Source organism: Hylobates moloch, unplaced genomic scaffold (assembly GCF_009828535.3).
Source record: "Hylobates moloch isolate HMO894 unplaced genomic scaffold, HMol_V3 SCAFFOLD_6, whole genome shotgun sequence".
Lineage (NCBI taxonomy): Eukaryota > Metazoa > Chordata > Mammalia > Primates > Hylobatidae > Hylobates > Hylobates moloch.
Genome location: NW_026652281.1, coordinates 116,347,327 through 116,368,286, shown reverse-complemented (window position 1 = coordinate 116,368,286; position 20,960 = coordinate 116,347,327). Strand labels below are relative to the sequence as shown.

General features: G+C 43.1%; 2 protein-coding genes across 12 annotated transcripts in view; one reads left to right on the top strand and one right to left on the bottom strand.

The window, feature by feature from the left end:
* Nucleotides 1–20,960, bottom strand: part of MATR3 (matrin 3) — a 56,406-nt gene that overhangs the window by 25,786 nt on the left and 9,660 nt on the right. Inside the window, exon 1 of one of the 11 annotated variants that reach the window (XM_058441253.1) lies at nt 11,096–11,112. The exons of 3 other annotated variants lie outside the window; for them this stretch is intronic. Coding sequence is in view for 2 of the 8 variants with exons in the window: in XM_032158036.2 (XP_032013927.1) it covers nt 10,660–10,707 (48 nt within the window). In the remaining 6 variants the exon portion in view is untranslated. Of the gene's footprint in view, nt 1–8,672; nt 8,692–10,659; nt 11,000–11,095; nt 11,113–20,960 lie in introns of those variants that run through there. 7 more of the 11 variants (XM_032158028.2, XM_058441257.1, XM_032158036.2 and 4 more) reach the window with 7 other exon arrangements.
* Nucleotides 11,180–20,960, top strand: part of SIL1 (SIL1 nucleotide exchange factor) — a 334,141-nt gene continuing 324,360 nt past the window's right edge. Inside the window, exons 1-2 of the mRNA XM_058441259.1 lie at nt 11,180–11,413; nt 19,124–19,185. The gene's annotated coding sequence lies outside the window, so the exon portion shown is untranslated. The remainder of the gene's footprint in view (nt 11,414–19,123; nt 19,186–20,960) is intronic.

The following is a 20,960-nucleotide window of genomic DNA, read 5'->3' as shown; positions in this document are numbered from 1 at the left end:
AGAAAGCACCTGCATCCCCCTAAAAACTATCAACATCACCCACAATTTCACTTCACAAATGCCATTTACTACAATCTTGATAACCAAATTATGTTTTTTGTTTTTGTTTTTGTTTTTGTTTTTCCAGATGGAGTTTCACTCTTGATGCCCAGGCTGGAATGCAATGGCACGATCTCAGCTCACTGCAACCTCTGCCTCCTAGGTTCAAGTGATTCTCCTGCCTCAGCCTCCCAAGTAGCTGAAATTACAGGCACACACCACCACGCCCAGCTAATTTTGTATTTTTAGTAGAGACGGGGTTTCTCCATGTTGGTCAGGCTGGTCTCGACCTCAGGTGATCCCCCTGCCTCGTCCTCTCAAAGTGCTGGGATTATAGGCATGAGCCACCACCCCTGGCCTGATAACCAAATTCTTAACAAATTAGCTTAAAAATTCATTTTTATAGGCAACTCAAAACAAACTGTAACTTAAAACTATTTTATGATACAATTTTAAGCTGTTTAAAAATGTTAGCTTCACATTCAACATCTAAACAAATCTGAATATCATCCCTATGGTTAGGAAACGTGTCAGTTAATATTCTACCTCCCCTTACATGATAATCTGATTTCTGTTATTGGCTTTTTCTTCTCCAATTAAAAGAACTAGAGTACTAAAATACTTCTGAAAATTCATGGAGCACAGAAGCAAACAGCTGTTCCAGATCTAAATTTCCTTAAAGATTACCAGTAAGTCCTTAGTCATTCTTTCAGAGGGTTATCTAGCAGAATTACTAAAATAAGCACAAGCCAACTTTAGTTTCTTAGAAGGTATTAGAAAAAAATGAAAAGATCTTTAGCTGTTAAAAAAAAAAAAAAAAGACAGTGTCTGACTCCTTCATCGCCTAGGCTGGAGTGGAATGGCATCACACCTGGAGTGCACTGCCCAGGCTCACTGTAACCTCTGCCTCCCAGGCTCAAACCATCCTCCCACCTCAGCCCAAGTAGCCGGGACTACAGACACATGCCACCATGCTTGGCTCGTTTTCATTGTTTTGGTAGAGAGGGGGTTTTCACCATGTTGGCCAGGCTAGTCTCGAACTCCTGGGCTCAAGCAATCCTCCCGCCTTGGCCTCCCAAAATCCTAAGAGGTATCTCCTACTCCACATGGATCTTCAGCTATGCTCTCAACTGTGTGAGATAATCACTCCTTTAAATAATTTTTCTCTGGCAGGGCACAGTGGCTCACGCCTGTAATCCCTGCTCTTTGAGAAGCCGAGGTGGGTTGATCACGAGGTCAAGAGATCAAGACCATCGTGACAGACATGGTGAAACCCCATCTCTACTAAAAATATAAAAATTAGCTGGGCAGGGTGGCGCGCACCTGTAGTCCCACCTACATGGGAGGCTGAGGCCGGAGAATCGCTTGAACCTGGGAGACGGAGGCTGCACTGAGCCGAGATTGGGGCACTGCACTCTAGCCTGGGCCACAGAGCAAACATCCGTCTCAAAAAACAAAACAAATAAAAAAAAATTTTTCTCAGTCTTTGTAGTCAGAATTAAAAAAAAAAAAAAAAACGAATTTCAGATGGTTTACACATAAAACTATAAAAGATTATTTATGGTTTAACCATAAAAGTAGATATATTCAGGGAAAAAAATACCTTCATAATGACATTATTTTAACTTCACATTGAAACTTACAAGCAACAGCTACAAAACTACAGTTTCTTATATTTTCCTCTTCTGAATTGCAAGAAATGTTCAGATTTTCCAAATGTTCTATCAAGGCCAATCACCTTGATCATTTATTAGCTTATTCATGTGAAAATATACCAAATATGTTTTAGGTAGTAATCAACAATACCAATTTAGTAAAAATGTCTTAACCCATGTCACTGATAGATGGCAGACATAGTTGACTATCAGTAATTTCAAAGCAGCATCATTTGGAAAGGTAGCTGCTTGATTTTTGTCATAAATCACACAAAAATATTGAGTCCTGTGGTCAGGACTTTCAAACCAAGCACCCAACTTATTTTCAATTCAAGAACAGGTTTCAGTTACTCTTTAAACTTTTCTTCATTTATTAAATTTTATAATGGTTTTATAAAGAATTTACCATAGTTTCCATTATAAAAGTACTAGAAGTTTTCATTTTAATGTTGGTGTATATATTTCCTAATATATTTTGTAACAATTATTTCATTTAAGGGTTTGTTTTTTGAAGTGTGCTGAAGAACTACTCCATTTTTTTTCCTAGAGTTTCAGCCACTTTCAAATCTTATGCTCTCTAATCTGTTTTTGAGTGTCACAATCTCATCTCAGTATGGCATGTACCTTGAGTGGCTTATTTAAAATAGGCCAGGCGTAGTGGCTTACACCTGTAATCCAGCACTTTGGGAGGCTGAGGCCGGCAGATTACCTGAGGTCAGGAGTTTGAGACCAGCCTGGCCAACATGGTAAACTCCGTCTCTACTAAAAATACAAAACTTAGGCGGGTGTGGTAAAGTAGCATGTGTCATCATACAATAGAAAAGATAAAAAAGTGTAGTGCCAGGAAGGCTGACATACAAGCATGAATATTTTCAAGTGCTTTAAGACCATTGTTCTTAATCCATCTAACAGACGTGAAGTCAATTTTTAGTCCACTTCTTGATCCTTAGGCTAATGAATGACAAGAATGTTGTAGAGTGGCATCAGCTGCTGAGAAGGCAGAAAACTACTTGTTAACCAGTGTAAGAAATTCCCACTCAGACCTGGAATATTGTCGTCTTCTTAGGTTTAAAATTTTTTCCCAAGTGAGGAGCGCCTCTGCCCGGCCGCCCCGTCTGGGAAGTAAGGAGTGCCTCTGCGCAGCAGCCCCTTCTGGGAAGTGAGGAGCGCCTCTGCCCGGCTGCCCCATCTGGGAGGTCTACCACAGAGGCCAGAAGCAATGTGGGGGCTGGACGTGGTGGCTCACGACTGTAGTCCCCGTACTTTGGGAGGCCGAGGCGGGTTGATCACTTGAAGCTAGGAGTTAGAGACCAGCCTAGCCAACATGGCGAAACATATGAAAAATACAACTGACAAACCAACCAACCAACCAAGCGACAACAAAACAGGTCTACCCTGGAGTCATACTCTAATTTTTTCTATTTTCCTCCCTTTCTAATCCTTTATCCCACTTTCTTTTTCTTCCTCTTCCTTCTCCTTCTTCTTTGTCAAATAGAGGATTGAGTTATTATCATTGATCCATAAAGGTCCCTCTCTCATTTATTTTCTTTAATTCCCACCCCCCATTTCTATTCCCCGTCTTCCCATGTGCAACCTTCCTAATATGTTTGATATGCATCTTTGTTTGTATGTACTTTTAGAAAATGTTTATTGTTTTGTGTGCAAAAAAAGACTGTCTTTTCTTTATAAAAAAATAAATAAAAATAAAATAAAATAAAATTTTTTCCCAGTAACCTTCCATCAGGCAAGAAATAGTTTCAGATTAAAACTACACAGAATTGATGAAGTAAACCCATATTACAAGATAGAAAGTTACCCCATTTACCTGATAATGTTCATTGTCTATTTGATCTACGACATAAACTTGGCTCTTTACTTTCTTCTCTGCTTAAACAAAATCAGTGATTTCTTTCAAGGCTCCATTCTGGGCTGGGCGCAGTGGCTTATACGTGTAATCCCAGCCCTTTGGGAGGCTGAGGCGAGAGGATCACTTAAGGTCAGGAGTTCGAGACCAGCCTGGCCAATATGACAAACCCCATCTCTACTAAAAATACAAAAATTAGCCGGGTGTGGTGGCACACACCTGTAGTCCCAGCTACTTGGGAGGGTGAGGCAGGAGAATCGCTTGAACCCGGGAGGTGGAGGCTGCAGTGAGCCAAGATCGTGCCACTGTACTCCAGCCTGGGTGACAGAGTGAGACTCTGTCTCAAATAAAGAAAAAAGGCTCCATTCTGTATCCCTAAGAGCCCTATTCTCTCGACTTCCACAAACATTTCTACAACTCTTTTATTTCATACATACTGAATTTTGGGGGCCCAAAAGCCTTCGTGTGAATCCTGGTTCTATTACAAACAGCTGTGTGACCTTGAGCCAAAAATGGTGGTGGGAAATAAAAATAATACCTACTTCATAAGGCTGTAAAGACTTGATAAATTAGGCCAGGCACGGTGGCTCATGGCTGCAATCCTAGCACTTTGGGAAGCTGAGGTGGGAGAATCACTTAAGGCCAGAAGTTCGAGACCAGCCTGGCCAACATGGGGAAACCCTGTCTCTACCAAAAATACAAAAGAGCCAGGTGTGGTGGCAGGCGCCTGTAATCCCAGCTACTCGGGAGGCTGAGGCAGGAGAATCACTTGAACCCAGAAGACGGAGGTTGCAGTGAGCTGAGATCATGCCATTGCACTCCAGCCTGGGCAACAAGAGCAAAACTGTCTCAAAAAAACAAAACAACAAAAACACCAAAAATTAGCCAGGCTTGGTGGCATGTGCCTGTAATTCCGGCTACTGGGGAGGCTGAGGCAGAAGAATCACTTGAACCCTGGAGGCAGAGGTTGCAGTGAGCCACTGCAGCCTGGGCGACAGAGTGAGACTGACTCAAAAAGAAAACTTAATAAATTAGTCTACATAAAATATCTAAAATAGTGTCTGGCACACAGCACCCATAGTAATCATCTCATTTGATATAATCTGATCCTCATAAAACTAAGAAGGTGAAATCTATCTTTTTTTATTTTTAGATGAGAAAAACTTTTAGAGGTAAAAGGACTGAGATCCAAAGACAAATGAATAAAGAGCTTATAAACTTTTTATCTGCACCGTAGTCTCTTTCATGTGTCAACTTTAATGTCATACTGGTCACCAGGAATCAGCTTTCAAAAACAGATTTAAAGACTGGTAGTAACTTTTGTTTTTGAGACACAGTCTCGCACAGTTGCCAGGGCTGGAGTGCAATGGCGTGATCTTGGCTCACTGCAACCTCCGCCTCCCGGGTTCCCGCGATTCTCCTGCCTCAGCCTCTGGAGTTGCTGGGGTTACAGGCGCGCACCACCACATCCGGCAAATTTTCTGTATTTTTTTTTAGTAGAGACAGGGTTTCCCCTTGTTGGCCAGACTGGTCTCGAACTCCTGACCTTGTGATTCACCCACCTTGGCCTCCCAAAGTGCTGGTATTACAGGTGTGAGCCAACTGGTAGTAACTTTCAACAGACAAGATAAAGAACAATACACTATCTATATTGCAGTAATTCTAGTAAAAGTGGACAAATTAAACATGTTCCTTCTTCATTCTCTATTTCCAACCTGTGTTTAAATCACCCTTCACCCTGCAGTCCTTAACCTGTCTCCCATCCAAGCACTAACCAGGCCCAACACTGCTTAGCTTCCAAGATCAGACGAAATCAGGTGCGTTTAGGGTGGTATGGCCATAGATCTTACCCTTTCTATTCTCTCTGCCATAATCTTAGTCCTCCTGCTTTTTAGCTAGCCTCCTGGCATCAAAGCTCACACCTCATCATCTTTCAACATAAACAACCTGAAACATGACTCATTTCACACTCTCCTGGCTCAAAAACCTACTACTCCCTACCACTTACCACATGAAATCCACACTATGATTTCCTTTTTCAAGACAGGGTCTTGTTGCCCAGTGCAGTGGCACAATTTTGGCTCATTGCAGACTCAATCTCTCGCGCTCAAGTGATCCTCCTTGGTCTCAGCAGGGACCACAGGCATGCTTTTGTTGTTTTGTCTGACTTGCTTTTAAAAACTGATTTATCCACAATTATAAGTGAGTTAAACCTACATTTTCACTGCAATATAGGTATCATTATGTATCCACATGTACTTATCTATTCTGCAGATGATGAACATTTAGGTTGTTTTCAATTTCTTACCATTACCAAGAACAACGCTAATGTTTCTTGGTGTCCCTTGGTGCATAACTGCAAAACTTCCTCCTCCATGGTGCTCTTCCAACCATGGCCCACACAAAGACAGACACAAGCATTAAAACTGATAGGCTTTTCCAATCTTTTCAGTCACATGTCTAAAAATCTCTCAACTCATAGGCTTTTCTCTCTGCTCTAGTTTTAATTATCCATTAAATTTTTCTACACACAAAGAATATTTGGAGTTCAAATATTTGTATTTCTTTTCTTTTTGAGACAGTCTTGCTCTGTCACCAGCCTGGAGTGCAGTGACACGATCTTGGCTCACTGCAACCTCCACCTCCCAGGTTCAAGCAATTCTGCTTCAGGGTCTCGAACAGCTGGAATTACAGGAACGCGCCATCACGCCCGGCTAATTTTTGCATTTTTAGTAGAGACGGGGTTTTCAGTATGTTGCCCAGGTTGGTCTCGAACCCCTGGCCTGAAGTGATCTGCCCACCTCAGCCTCCCAAAGTGCTGGGATTACAGGTGTGAACCACCGCACCCAGCCACATGTTTGTATTTCTTTGACATTATTCTTTCCCCAACTACTGCTTAAGTTGGGTGCTCCAATAATTGGCTTTTAATTTTCACATATGGTACAGGTTCCTGTGTGTTACTATACCAAAGGGGGATGCTTAATATCCTAATAATCCTCACAAAGGAGGAAAAAAAACTAAACACATCATCCTAAAAGATCTGAAAGTTATGCATCTTCATGAAGTAAATGCAGATAATACTGCTCCCTAATATTAACTGATTACTTTCTGTACTTGCTGCATTTACTGCTGGCCCACTAAGACATTTACCATAGGCACTCTGTTGCTTTTACTTTTCTTATCCATCTGCGTAGTTGAGAACTACTCTCTCCTGCTCCACAGGCACACTCTCCTCGTTTTCCTACTAACCTGTTTCTGCCTGAACCACACGTTAGTTGGATTCTAGATTAAAGAGAATGTTTTTAAAGATGTTTTTAAGGTTTGGGGAGGGGGAGCAAGCATACTTTAAATTTTGGAATAGCTTTAAAATTTTTTCAAACCTAAGCTTTCATTACTACTTCACTTTTTTTTTTCCCACTTCCAAAGAGCCTTGAGCTTTATCTATATAGAGAACATTAGGGCTTGATGTACAACTGGAAAATTATATATCACATCAAAGGCAGTCAGATAACAGCACTTTATCATGTAACTTTTACTGTATTACAAATAGGCTTATAACAGAAATGTGTTAAGTTAAAACCTAAAACTTACACTCAATTTTTAATTTAAAAAATTTAAATGTAATTTAACATATAAAACCCCTTTAAAGGTACATATCTAAAACTCAACCCACAGGCTTGCTTTCTGTTTTACTTTTAATTATCCATTAGATTTTCTACACATAAACTTTTATGAAGAACTTCAGAGCCCTTAATCCTAATGATCCAAAGAGAAAGGTTTGCTACATAGCTAATAATTATAAATTACAGCACTTTATTTCCTGGACAGTGTTGTGCCTTAGAATAACCAACCACATATACAGAAAATGGCAAAACTACACTCCCAGCCTATAACCCTTCCAATCCATCCCAACAAACCTAGCACTGTCCATCTCAAATGTTAAGTAAATCACCCACTTTACTTTTTTTTTTTTTTTGAGACGGAGTCCCGCTCTGTTGCCCAGGCTGGAATGCAGCGGCACCATCTCGACTAACTGCGACCTCCGCCTCCTGGGTTCCAGTGATTTCTCCTCCCTCACCCTCCCAAGTAGCTGGGATTACATTACAGGTGCCTGCCACCACGCCCGACTAATTTTTGTAATTTTTAGTAGAAATGGGGTTTCGCCATGTTGGGCAAGCTGGTCTCAGAACTCTTTACCTCAGATGATCCGCCCGCCTTGGCCTCCTAATGTGCTGGGATTACGGGCCACCGGCCGCAATCATCCACTTTTAGAACCTGTTGCCAGAAGTGTGGGATAGCTGTACTGTAATTCTAACTAAAGGAGGTATATAAAATCAAGTATCCCTAACTAAAAGATGTTCTAAGAACATCTAACCATTATTCAATTCTTTGGCTGTAATTCATATTGTAAGCTAAATTAGTACTATTTCCAATAATAATGATTTTAACATTTTTGCCTAAGAACATTCTGATTCCTGTGTTTGCTTATACCCAGTATCCAAAATGTTAAACAAGCACTACTTTGTCACTTCTGAGTGCATTTCACTTCAGACTTGAAGCAGCTAGTTTATGTCTATGCCAATTTCGCTTAAAAATACAGAAGACTCTAATATTTTAAAGTTACAGCATTTACAAAATATGTTTTTCATCTTTTTCTCTCATTACAAAAGCAGATGTTATTTCTCGTGGTAAATTCAGAAAACATCAGGGAGGAAACAATGCCAACAACTGAGCAAACATTTTGGGGTATATCTCTATTTTCATGTTTTACGTTGTCCTTTAAAAAACAATCAAACGACATTAGCAGTTTTACAACATTTTCCTTTCCAGCTAAAACTATATACCATTACCATTTTCCCATCATACTCTTCATCTACGATACTGTTTTAAGTAGCTGTACAGATTTCCACTTCCACAACAGAATTAGTAGATTCCCAAAACTTGAATATTTAATTTAAAAAAATTCTTAATAACTGATATTAAATTTATACACACAAATCTGACACACTACTCCCTTAGGATAAATTCCTGTACGCAGTCTTTCCATTTTAAGCCTATTATACTATGAAGGAGTCTGAATCAAGATCTAAAAGCTCCGAGAGTTCGACACCAACCTGGGCCACATAGTGAGAACACGTCTCTACAGACGATCAAAAAATTAGCTTGGTGTGGTGGCGAGCGCCTGTGATCTCAGCTACCCAGGGGGCTGAGGTGGGAGGATTACCTAAGCCTGGGAGGTCGAGGCTGCTGTGAGCCGTGAGCCACTGATCACACCACTGCACTCCAGTCTGGGCAACAGAGCGATCCTGTTTCAGAGAAAAAAAAGATCCAAGTCCTCTGCAGACCACACTGACAGCACTGCTACTATTTGCAACCTATCTGGGCTTTAACCTTCTCTTCTATAAAATTAGGGACTTGAACTACGTGATGCTCCTAAAATGTGACACCATCGTTGCACTCCTCAGTAAAAACCATTAACTGACTTGTAATATTAGCGTTTACAAACTCTAAAAGCATTAGTAAGAAAATTAGTATGTTTAAAGACTAAAACAAATGCACAGATCAAGGGTAGTTAAATCCTTCCAAGTTAGTTCAAAATGTCATATAAAAGCTGTACATGGCTGAAAAATATATAAAGATGATAAAGCGAAACTTCTCTGGGTAAAGTACAAAGTAATGTTCTAAGTATATACTGTTAAGTGCAAAGGAAGAAATACAAATTTAAAGCACTTCAACACACACATCTGGCTAAATGATCTTTTCCAAATCTTACATAACCAAGAAACTTCATGTAGTATTTTAATGTTGTTTAATTTCGAGTTTGCAAAAACGTTCTATTTAAGTGGAAAAGGCATCATCCAGAGCGTTTTTGCAACGCAAATGTCAAGCTTTTCTTGGTTTTTAAAACAATACTGTGAAAAACGTCGACAGACTGCGTAGATGACTGAGCCATTAGTAAAGAAATGTTTTTAAAGGGAAATTTTAAGCATTTATTAAAATAGCCTGAAACGTCATTTTTGTCCGCATAGTCAATTGTTTAGATTTCCCTGGGAGAAAAATGTATTTTACCAACTATTCAGAAATCTTAAGCCAAGGTTTAAAACACAAAACGCAGTATCAATACAAAATCTCGTGACCCCCACCTACGAAATCAACGATTCTTCACATTATTCCAGCGCACCCGAAAGACTAGCCATTTCAGAACCACCATAACCGTTCTAGAAATGTCTGGCTGAAAAACTGTAACTGATCCAATAGGAATATTCCACAGAATAGGGCCACAGAGCAGGATAAACACCTAGGGGATATTCATCCACGGTAAATGCAGAACACAGAACACGGCACAGAGCTCGAAATGCAAAGAACGATGCGGCGACTACACCACGGTACTCCAAAACCCTTTGTCTGGAAACCGGAAGGTCCCACACCACACGATCCTCTCTGGAGGAACCTGAACTAATACTATTTTGATAAAGAGAAAAAGGATGTGAGGTGACTGACTAAACAAGCGCAAATCACCCGCCTCGCACCGTACTGCAGGCGGCTTGTTCCACGACGCAGTACGAAAAACAAGCGTTAACGTTTCATTTTTCGGCCATTTTTACGCGATGGGGGGCGGGGAGGAATCGTTTCTGATGTCCAGCTAAAGCCGCGCGCGCGCGGGCCGTGAGTCTTAGGGGGCGCTCTGAGGCGATGGGCGAGGAGCGGCGTGAAGGCCGAGACACCGGGAAAAGAAAGAAACGCTGCTCAAACAGCAGGCTCTTCGCAGTCTGCGAAGTCCTCCATTTTGGGGAACATTTTCAGAGAAAAAAAGGCGAACGGGTTATTTGGGACTGGCGCTACCCAAGGACTTAGCTATCTTAACCATCCTCCCCAAACGGCAGGCCCCCAATAGACAGTCTGTCCCTCAGGCCTCGAGCGAGCTCCTCCCTCCCCCTCAGCGCCGCGGCCCGCGTGTAACGGGCTAGTCGTCCCGCCCCCGCCCACAACGAGCCCAGGACGCGCAGGAAGCTCGGCCGGTCAGCGCACCTCTTCAACCAAAATCTCCCGCCGCACCCTGGGCCCTTGGCCGGCCGCGTGTTTCCCTCCCGGACCGCTCACCTCCGGCGCCCGAGAAGGCTGGTTGCGCCGCCACTGCGCTCCTAACATGGCGGCCGCCGATCAGGCGGCTCACATACGCAACGCGGAGGGAGGCAGAGCGGGAGCGAGCAAGAAAGGCGCGCCGCCGGCTCCCCGCAGCCCCTGTAGCCGTCGTTGTCCCCTCCCGGCGGACACGGAGAGCCCCAAGCCACCCCACCCCGACTCTTACCCGCTTCACGCCTACCTTAGGGAAAGGGAGAGGGAAAAGGAGAGGTACCTCTCTCCCAGCGAGCGGGACGCGGAGACTCCCACAATCCCCCGCAGCAACAGCGCTGGCGAGAGGTGGCGGCAGCGGCTGCAGCCCAAGAACAAACCCACTCTCGCGAGAGAGCTCGCCCCCACCCCCTCGATCCAGTTCGGCGCGCGCCAGGCCCCTCCCCCTACTCGGCGCGCGCACCTTGCTCGCGCCCTCGCCTGCGGTCGTTGTTCTTTAATCCCGGAGATCCTTCTCCGTCATCCAGCTGAGGCGGGAAATGGAGGAACAGCCGTGGCTTACGAGTTCGAGTCCCATTCCCGAAAAGGCTGTTTGTCAACCTCCTGAATAGCATAATACAAAATTTAAATAGGGTAGCGTTAGAAGCGATTCGCGAGAGTCCCTGACTTAGACCCGACTTTTATGCTCTCTGGTTGTTCTGTTTGCCAAGGAATGGTGGAAAGCGCCAGATACTGGGGCCGCAAAGGAAAGACGATACCATTTTGGCTGGTTTTTATTTAGGTATGTTTATTTATTTATAAACTGTGTCGCCCAGGTTGGAGTGCGCTGGCGTTATCACGGATCATTGCAGCCTCGAACTCCTATCCTCAAGGGATCCTCCCACCTCAGCCTCCCCAGTAGCTGGGACTACAGGCTCGCACCACCATGCCCAGCTAATTTTTTTATTTTTATTTTTTCCGTAGAGACGGTGTCTCGTTATTTTGCCTAGGCTGGTCTGGAACTCTTTGGCTCAAGCAGTGCTCCCGCCTCCACCTCTCAGCATTGGATTAAGGGCGTGAGCCTCCACGCCCAGCCAACTGTTTTTTGTTTGTTTGTTTCTTTGTTTTTTTGAGACGGAGTCTCGCTGTCACCCAGGCTGAAGTGCAGTGGCGCGATCTCGACTCACTGCAAACTCCGCCTCCCGGGTTCACGCCATTCTCCTGCCTCAGCATCCCGAGTAGCTGGGACTACAGGCGCCCGCCACCACGCCTGGCTAATTTCTTTTTGTATTTTTAATAGAGGCGGGGTTTCACCGTGTTAGCCAGGATGGTCTCGATCTCCTGACCTCGTGATCCGCCCGCCTCGGCCTCCCAAAGTGGCCAGCTGGTTTTTAAAATCAGGAATTCTGTGCAGGAGGGTCGTTGAGGCGGAGGACTGCGAGCCTTTTCCTTCGGAAAGACCACCGCCGCCTTTCGGTGAATTTGACTGAATGCAGTACACTCTTGGGACTGAGGTACTGGTTAGGTACCCGGGTTGGCGGGATTTGAGCTCGGCCTTCAGAGGCTTAAGTAAATTGTTTGGAGACCTAATCTGGCTGCAACTCTGTCCCCAACCATCCTTGCAGAACTCCGCATCTGGAGAGTTGGGAATTTTCCAGCACAGTTAATGATTATAATATGGAGTGCTTTCTATAGGGCGGGCAATGCAATAAGCAGTTTACACATAACCCTACAATAACCTTGAGAGGCGGCTACTGTGGGATACCATTTGATAGATCACAAAACTGAGACATTAAAAGGTTATGTAATTTGAGGCACAGTAGATCTCGCCTGTAATCCCAGCACTTTTGGAGACCTTGGCGGGTGGATCACTTGAGTTCAAGAGTTCCAGACCAGCCTGGGCATCGTGGCGAAACCCCGTCTCTACTATAATAATAATAATAATAATAATAATAATACAAAGTTAGCTGGGCGTGGTGGTGTACGCCTGTGGTCCCAGCTACTCACCTGGTACGGAGGATGGGGCTGAGGATCGTTTGAGCCAGAGGCGGAGGTTGCCATGAGCCTAGTGCATCACTGCACACTCCAGCCTGGGCTACAGAGTCAGACACTGTCTCAAAAAAAAAAGGTTACGTAATTCAATAAAGTGAAAAAGCTAGTCAGTGGAGTCTTGATGCCTCAACGAGGCACTACCTGAAATGGCATAGCCATAAAAATGAAGTTACTTGGCTAGGCACGGTAACTCATGCCTGTAATCCCAGCACTTTGGAAACCCGAGGCAGGCGGATCACCTGAGGTCGAGAGTCCGAGACTAGCCTGACCAACATGGAGAAACCCCGTCTCTACTCAAAATACAAAAATTAACCGGGCATGGTGGTGCATGCCAGTAATCCCAGCTACTTGGGAGGCTGAGGCCAGAGAATCGCTTGAATCCGGGAGGCGGAGGTTGTGGTGAGCCAAGATCGCGCCATTGCACGCCAGCCTGGGCAACAAGAGCAAAACTCCGTTTCAAAAAAAAAATGAAGTTACCATCTCAGGACAGGGTAAATTGCTTTATCTACAAAATAAGTAGTAAGCCACTGATTCACAATATTACTTTATCTCAATCTAATTTAGTCAGTGATACAAGAAATATTTCTTGAGTACCTACTGCATCAATATATTAGGCCTCAGACAAAGAGCAGGAAAGGAGACAAAGGCACTGCCCTCATAGAGCTTACACTTTATGCAGACATTGAACCAATAAATATGTATTTGAGATGAGTGAATAATTTGAGGGGATGGGAAGCTTTCCTGAGAAACTGAGGTTTGAGCTAATATCTGACGAGTACGCAATTAACTAGGTGAAGGGAATAAAGCATCCCCAGGCAGAGGGATCAGAATGTGTGAAAACTCTGAGGTAGACTTTGGGAAACTGCAGATTTTTTTGGTGTGTTGTTTATTTTTGGAGATAGGGTCTTGCTCTGTTGCTCAGGCTGGAGTGCAGTGGTGTGACCATGGCTCACTGCAACCTCTACCTCCTGGGTTCAAGCAATCCTCCCGCCTCAGCCTCCTGTGCATAGACATTTAAAAGGGCTGGAGATGTAGGAAAGGGCCATTTCCCTGGGGTTACAAATTCAAATGCAGAATCTAAGATAAACTGGGTAATACAAGTCCTATTTAATACCATCCAACGCAAGTTCAGTTGGGGACACATGAATTTTAAGGTAAGGAGTGGTATATATGGGTCTTGAGCCCAGGGAAAGATTGTGGGTTAGTGACAAATTTACAAGTTAATGCTGTAAATGAAGTAACAGGAGTTGAAAAATAAACTTAAAGCCAGGCGCAGTGGTTCACACCTGTAATCCCAGCACTTTGGAAGGCTAAAGTGGGCCGATTGCTTGAGGCCAGAAAGTTCAAGACCATCATAGGCAACATGGTGAAACCATGTCTCTACAAAAAATACAAAAATTAGCCGGGCATGGTGGCATACGCACCTGTAGTCCCAGCTACCCAGCTACTCCGGGGCAGGGGTAGACAGGGTCAGGGGTGGCTGATGTGGAAGGATCGATTGAACCTGGGAGGGGGTGGCACTGCACTCCAGCTAGGCAACAGAGCAGGACACTGTTAAAAAAAAAAAAAAAAAAAGAGCGGCCAGGCATGGTGGCTCACGCCTATAATCGCAGAATTTTGGGAGGCGGATCATTTGAGGTCAGGAGTTCAAGACCAGTCTGGCCAACATGGTGAAACCCCGTCTCTACCAAAAATATGAAAAATTAGCTGGGTGTGGTGGCGCTCGCCTGTAATCCCAGCTACTTGGGAGGCTGAGGTTGCAGTGAGCCATGATCACACCATTGCACTCCAGCCTGATCAACAGAGCAAGACTCTGTCTCAAAAAAAAAAAAAAAAAAAGAAGCTTAAGTGGATGCAGTGAAAAAAGAGGCCTGAGCACCAATCCTTGAGGAACTTTAATCAAGTATAGCAAAGGAAACTTAGTGGACAGAGGTAGGGGGAGAAAAGCAAATATATGTATATGTGAGGGGAAGGCAGAGGAAGGAAAGCACAGAAATTGTGTTGCCTTGAAAAGAACAACAAAAAAATACTTCAAGGACAAAGTGATCAACAGGGTCAAATGCTACCAAGAGGTCAAGATGAAGACCAATGACATCTACAAGATTTAGCAACATGGATATCAGTGGTAACATTGAGAGTTGCTTCCACTAAAGCGTGAAATAGACTGGAAGGGCTGAATATGGGAAGAAGGAAGACAAAAACTGCTCAATGCAGAAAATTTTGGCTATGAAGAGATTAGAGGAGAGAAAGCAGGATTAAGGGTTTTTTGTTTTACTACGTGAAGGACTTGAGCACAACTAACTGGCAGTAAGGATATCTTAGTGAAGGAATTGTTGGAAAGACAAGGAGATGGCATAATCCATAACAGAGATTCCTGAAAGGATAGGGAAGCAAGATAATTTCCTTTACAGTAACAGGAGGTATGGAGCAGACAGTGCTGAAATTTCATTAGATTGGTAGAAGGAAGACATGGACATTATAGTCAGGTAACATTAATTTTCTCTGTGAGAAATTCTTCTGTTGAGAGCTGGAGCTGCAAGAAGGAAATTTATATATTTATGTATTTTTTATCATATATATATAAATTTAGAGACAGGGTATATATTTAGAGATGGGGTCTTGCTCTTTGACCCAGGATGGAGTGCAGTAGCTTGATTGTGGCTCACTGTAGCCTGTAATTCCTGGGCTATATAAGCTATCCTCCTTCCTCAGCCTCCCAAGTACTGGGACTTACAGGTGTGTGCCACAACGCCCAGGCAAGGAAAACGTTTAAATAGCCATTGTGAAAGTGGAACTGCAATCTTACATATGTATGTTATGTTCTGTTTTTCAAAGGTTTGAGCAAAGCTTACAAAATGTGATTCACATCTTTGAGGCCAATCATTTGACAGGCTTGGAAAAGGAATTTGGTAGGACTCATCAAGGGCTGGGGCTTCCCTCATGATGTTGGCCAGGTGTGATGGCTCATGCCTGTAATCCCAGCACTTTGGGAGGCCGAGGCAGGCAAATCACAAAGTCAGGAGTTCAAGACCAACCTGGCCAACATGGTGAAACCATGTCTCTACTAAAAATACAAAAAATTAGCTGGGTGTGGCCGGGCGCGGTGGCTCATGCCTGTAATCCCAGCACTTTGGGAGGCCGAGGCGGGTGGATCACAAGGTCAGGAGATCGAGACCATCCTGTCTGACATGGTGAAACCCCGTCTCTACTAAAAATACAAAAAAAATTAGCTGGGTGTGGTGGCAGGCACCTGTAGTCCCAGCTACTCAGGAGGTTGAGGCAGGAGAATGGCCTGAACCCAGGAGGCGGAGCTTGCAGTGAGCTGAGATTGCGCCATTGCACTCCAGCCTGGGCAACAGAGACTAACAAAACAAACAAAAAAAAGAGATGATGTTTAAACCCACCATGTAGCTAGCTTTGGAAAGACAAAATTTGTTTGGAGGGAATCCTACTTTTCAGTGACTCTTGAGTCTTCCACTCAAAAGCTGATCTGCTTTCTACTCTGCAAGTCTGATTCCAACTGATCTTGTTCTCAACTCTTAGATGAAACAACAGCCTCTGGTCCTTTGGCAGACAGAAACATGACTGCCTATCAAATCTCAGTTCAGATACACACCTACCCGTGTTTGCATAAGGTTCTAATGCCATCTGGTGATTGTGCAGAGAAAGTCAAACTTTTTCAACGGAGTAATTATTTATTGAGGAACTTAGTGATGATGTGGGAGATTCAAAAGAAATATAACAGGTGCTTAGGGGCTTATCAGCAAAAAGACACAAAGGAAACAAGTTTGGTTTTTGTTGGTTTGTTTGTTTTTTGAGACAGGGTCTCGTGTTTCCCAGGCTGGAGTGCAGTAGTGCCATCTTGGCTCACTGTAGCCTTGATTTCCTGGGCTCAAGTGTTCCTCCACCTCAGCCTCCGAGTACCTGGGACTAGAGAAGTGCACTGCCAAACCCAGCTAATTTTTTTTTGTGGTATTTTTTGTAGAGACGGGGTTTCATTATGTTGCCTAGGCTGGTGTCGAACTCCTGGGCTTATGTGATCTGGCTGCCTTGGCCTCCCAAAGTACTGAGATTGGAGGTGTGAGCCACCATGTCCCGCCACCAAAATTAATGCAAGATTTCATTCATCAAATGCCTATTTCATGAAGGACATTCTACAGTGATGGAAAAGACAAAATTCCAGCCCTTAGGATCTTGGTTTGATGGAGATTGACAAGGAGTTTGACCTCAAAGTGGGCCTGTTTGTGAGCAGGGATGGGTAAAAAGCTGTATTCACTTTTGGGTGTGGGAGTGGGTGTGCATCCGGAATGGTAAAGAATGGGGCCTTTCAAAGCAAGAATTGCTGGTGAGACTTTGAAAGGTCTAAGTGACAAGTTTGGTACAGCTTAATGATGAAACTTTTTTTTTTTGAGATGGAGTTTTGCTCTTGTTGCCCAGGCTAGTGTGCAATGGCGCGATCTCGGCTCATGGCAACCTCCGTCCCCGGGGTTCAGGCGATTCTCCTGCCTTAGCCTTCTGAGTAGCTAGGATTACAGGTGTGCGCCAACATGTCCAGCTAAGTTTTGTACTTTTAGTAGAGACGGGGTTTCGCCACACTGGCCAGGCTGGTCTCGAACTCCTGACCTCAGGTGATCCACCCGCCTTGGCCTCCCAAAGTGGTAGGATTACAGGCGTGAACCTCCTCTCCCAGCCCTGTAATGAAACTTTCAATGTCAGAATAGAGTATGGATTTGAGATTATAATGAGGACCTTTTCCAATTTTGAGTAGAGGAAAAAGCCAGAAAAGATTGGGGGCATATATTTTGACACCACAAAATCCATTAAAATATATTACGTGAATATGAGGAGTCCTGTCATCAATGACATTATTTTTCCTGAAATTTCTTTTGATGAGAAAATTAAACTTGACAAAGGTAAAAGTCCTAAAAGATGACAAAATGGAATTCATACCTTTGAGGTCAACCATTTGATATTCAGCAGCCGACTAATATTTGAGAGACTATTTGTTACTATTGTATACTAGGCACTTGCCAGTACATAATAGTAAACAAAATAAAAGGTCTCTGCTCTCATGGAGCTCAGAAGTCTAGTAGAATAGACCACTATTTACATGCTCTACTAAGCAGTTGATAACACATTGTAATTACCATTATGCCTCCCAAAGTGCTGGGATTACAGGCGTAAGCCACTGTGCCTGACCAACGTACCATTATTCCTATTTCACATAAGATATCAAGAAGCTTGTCCATAGAGGTCTATAGAAATAAATAATAAAATTAAAAAGTCCAGGCACAGTGGCTCACACCTGTAATCATAGCACTTTGGGAGACCGAGATGGGAGGATTACTTGAGGGCAGTTAGAGACCAGCCTGATCAACACAGTGAGACCCCATCTCTGTTTAATAATAAATAAATAAATAAATAGCTTTTAAAAAGAAGATTGCCTATGATCTTGCGGCTAGAGACAAATGCAGAGCTTTTGAATGTTATGCTGTCTGCAGCAGAGTTGACACCTCAGAAATCTACTGGGACAGTTTTAATGCCCTGGAACCAGGTCATTTTTTAAGGCTATTTAAAAACAGAAAACTTAACCAGTAGCTGCTCTTCTAGCAGTGGCAAGAGGATGGGGTCAGGTCTTACAAAGGAGTTTTTGAAGAGGTTATACATATATGAATTTCAAAACTCTGTCTTTTGAGAGTTTAATTATAATGTGTCCTGGTCAAGATATCTTTAATATATTTGGGGTTCTTGGATCTGGATATTCATTTGACTCTCTAGATTGGGGAAGTTTCCTTTAAGTAAACTTTCTGCTCTTTATTCTGCTCTTTCTGAAATACCCAAAGTGCATATATGGGTTCACCTGATGGTGTCCCACAGGCTTTCTTCACTTTTTCATTTTTTTGTTCCTCTGACTAATTTCAAGTGACCTGTCTCAAGTTCATTGATTTTTTTTTTGTCTGTTGTTGAAACGTCTGTGGAATTTTCCAATTTAGTCATTGTGTTCTCTAGCTCCAGAATTTGGTTTTTTAATGATTTCTCTTTGTTGAACTTCATATTGTTCATGTCTTGTTTTCCTGATCTCATTTAATTCTCTTTTCTTTTGAGATAGAGTTTCGTTCTTATTGCCCAGGCTGAAGTGCAATGGCGCAATCTTGGCTCATTGCAACCTCCACCTCCCAGGTTCAAGCAATTCTCCTGTCTCAGCCTCCCAAGTAACTCGGATTACAGGCCTGTGCCACCAGCAGAGCGAGATTCTGTCTCAAATAAAAATTTTAAAAATGTCTTGAAATTCTTATTCTGGCCCATAGTTTCTTCAAGACACAACAGGGCAAGCATTGAGGAATTTTAATAAAAAGTGATAAATCATATCATGGGGCAAGGGATTAGAATGTGACATTCATTAAGGCTTTCCAGAGGAATATTTTTAAAAAATCTAAAAGACTATGTTTTGTTCTGTTAGGACAAACAGAACCCACTGCACAGTACAGCAAGAGCAGCCAAGATGTTGACCGTCTGAAACAGGTATTTGGCATTTGAAATAGTTGTAAGAATCTGTAAGTAAGGCATTTGAGTAGTTCCTTCAAGATGTTAGATTGAACGAGGTTGATGATTAAAGAAGCACAAATTTACAAGACTTGAGGGCACTATACATGAAAGCTCCTAAACCAAACACTACTTTTGGAGCCAGATTCATTCAACACCACACAAGTTCTTGTGTGACTGTGACTTTGGGCAAGTAACATGTACCTTGTAGGGCTGTTGAAAAAAGAGATGTGTTAAATGTATTTAACATGGTCAACATGTAGTAAACAGTGTTGATATTCTATGGCGCCACATGTCCCAAAGTGTACCCTAATGTAATGACAAAAATCATAGATTCAAAGATTTTATTTTTTATAGAACCCCAGAATAATAATATATTATAATTACACACTTCAATCTGGGTATAAGTTATATCCTGGCAGCTACTTACCAATATGCCTGCTTGTAAGAGAGGTTCTGCAAGTTATAATTTACACACAAAGATGTTTCACAAATTTTCTCAAATATAAAGATATTTACAGATTACTGAAATAAGTAACAAAAGCCTACACATGTGTTTTAGTTAACAGATGTCTGAAATCTAAATAGCAAGTCTCTGCAAATCCATTATTTTCTTTTTTTTTTTTCTTTGAGACAGTCTCGGTCTGTCACCCAGGCTGGAGTGCAGTGGCACGATCTCAGCTCACTGCAACCTCTGCCTTCCAAGTTCAAGCGATTCTCGTGCCTCAGCCACCCAAATAGTTGGGATTACAGGCATGCACCACCACACCCAGCTAATTTTTGTATATTTTTCTTTTGTAGAGATGGGGTTTCACCATGTTGGCCATGCTGGTCCTGTCCTGGCCTCAAGTGATCCACCCACCTCAGCCTCTCAGTGTTGGGATTATAGGCAACCACGCCTGGCGAAATCCATTATCATCACTTAATGTTTAAAGGTTACATTTAGTTTCCTATAGGTTATATTGTTAGGGTCTACTAGCAAATGATTTGGTAACCTGACACCTTTGTATTCATGTCCAAAAAAATTCTTTTACAAGAACAAAAATGGTACTCTTAGCCTCACTCACTGGAGTATTACTGAAAAGCATGATATTCTTACTCTATTTTGGGAACATTATGACAGAGGTTATTATTACCAACTGTCAGTAGAACTGAGGCTTCTTGAGTAAAGGGGATTGAGGTAAACCTTTGGAAGATGGTAAATACATTTCAAGACATAACATGGCACCTGTGTCTAGCTCTATGGTACAACATGGTACTATGACATATAATGGGTTGCCAGACAGGGAAGGCAGCTTCTCTACAACTGAGCTGAGATCTCAAAATAGACAATGTCAAGATGGAACCAGAAGAGAAAAACAGCATGTGTAGACAGGTAGTGACAAAAGGCTAATTAAGGACTGAAAGAAACCAGCGTGGCCAACAAGGGAATCTACGGGTGATAAAGATAAGAGGGTAAGGCCGGGCGCGGTGGCTCACGCTTGTAATCCCAGCACTTTGGGAGGCCGAGGCGGGCGGATCACGAGGTCAGGAGATCGAGACCACAGTGAAACCCCGTCTCTACTAAAAATACAAAAAATTAGCCGGGCGTGGTGGTGGGTGCCTGTAGTCCCAGCTACTCGGAGAGGCTGAGGCAGGAGAATGGCGTGAACCCGGGAGGCGGAGCTTGCAGTGAGCCGAGATTGCGCCACTGGCACTCCAGCCTGGGCGACAGAGCGAGACTCCGTCTCAAAAAAAAAAAAAAAAAAAAAAAA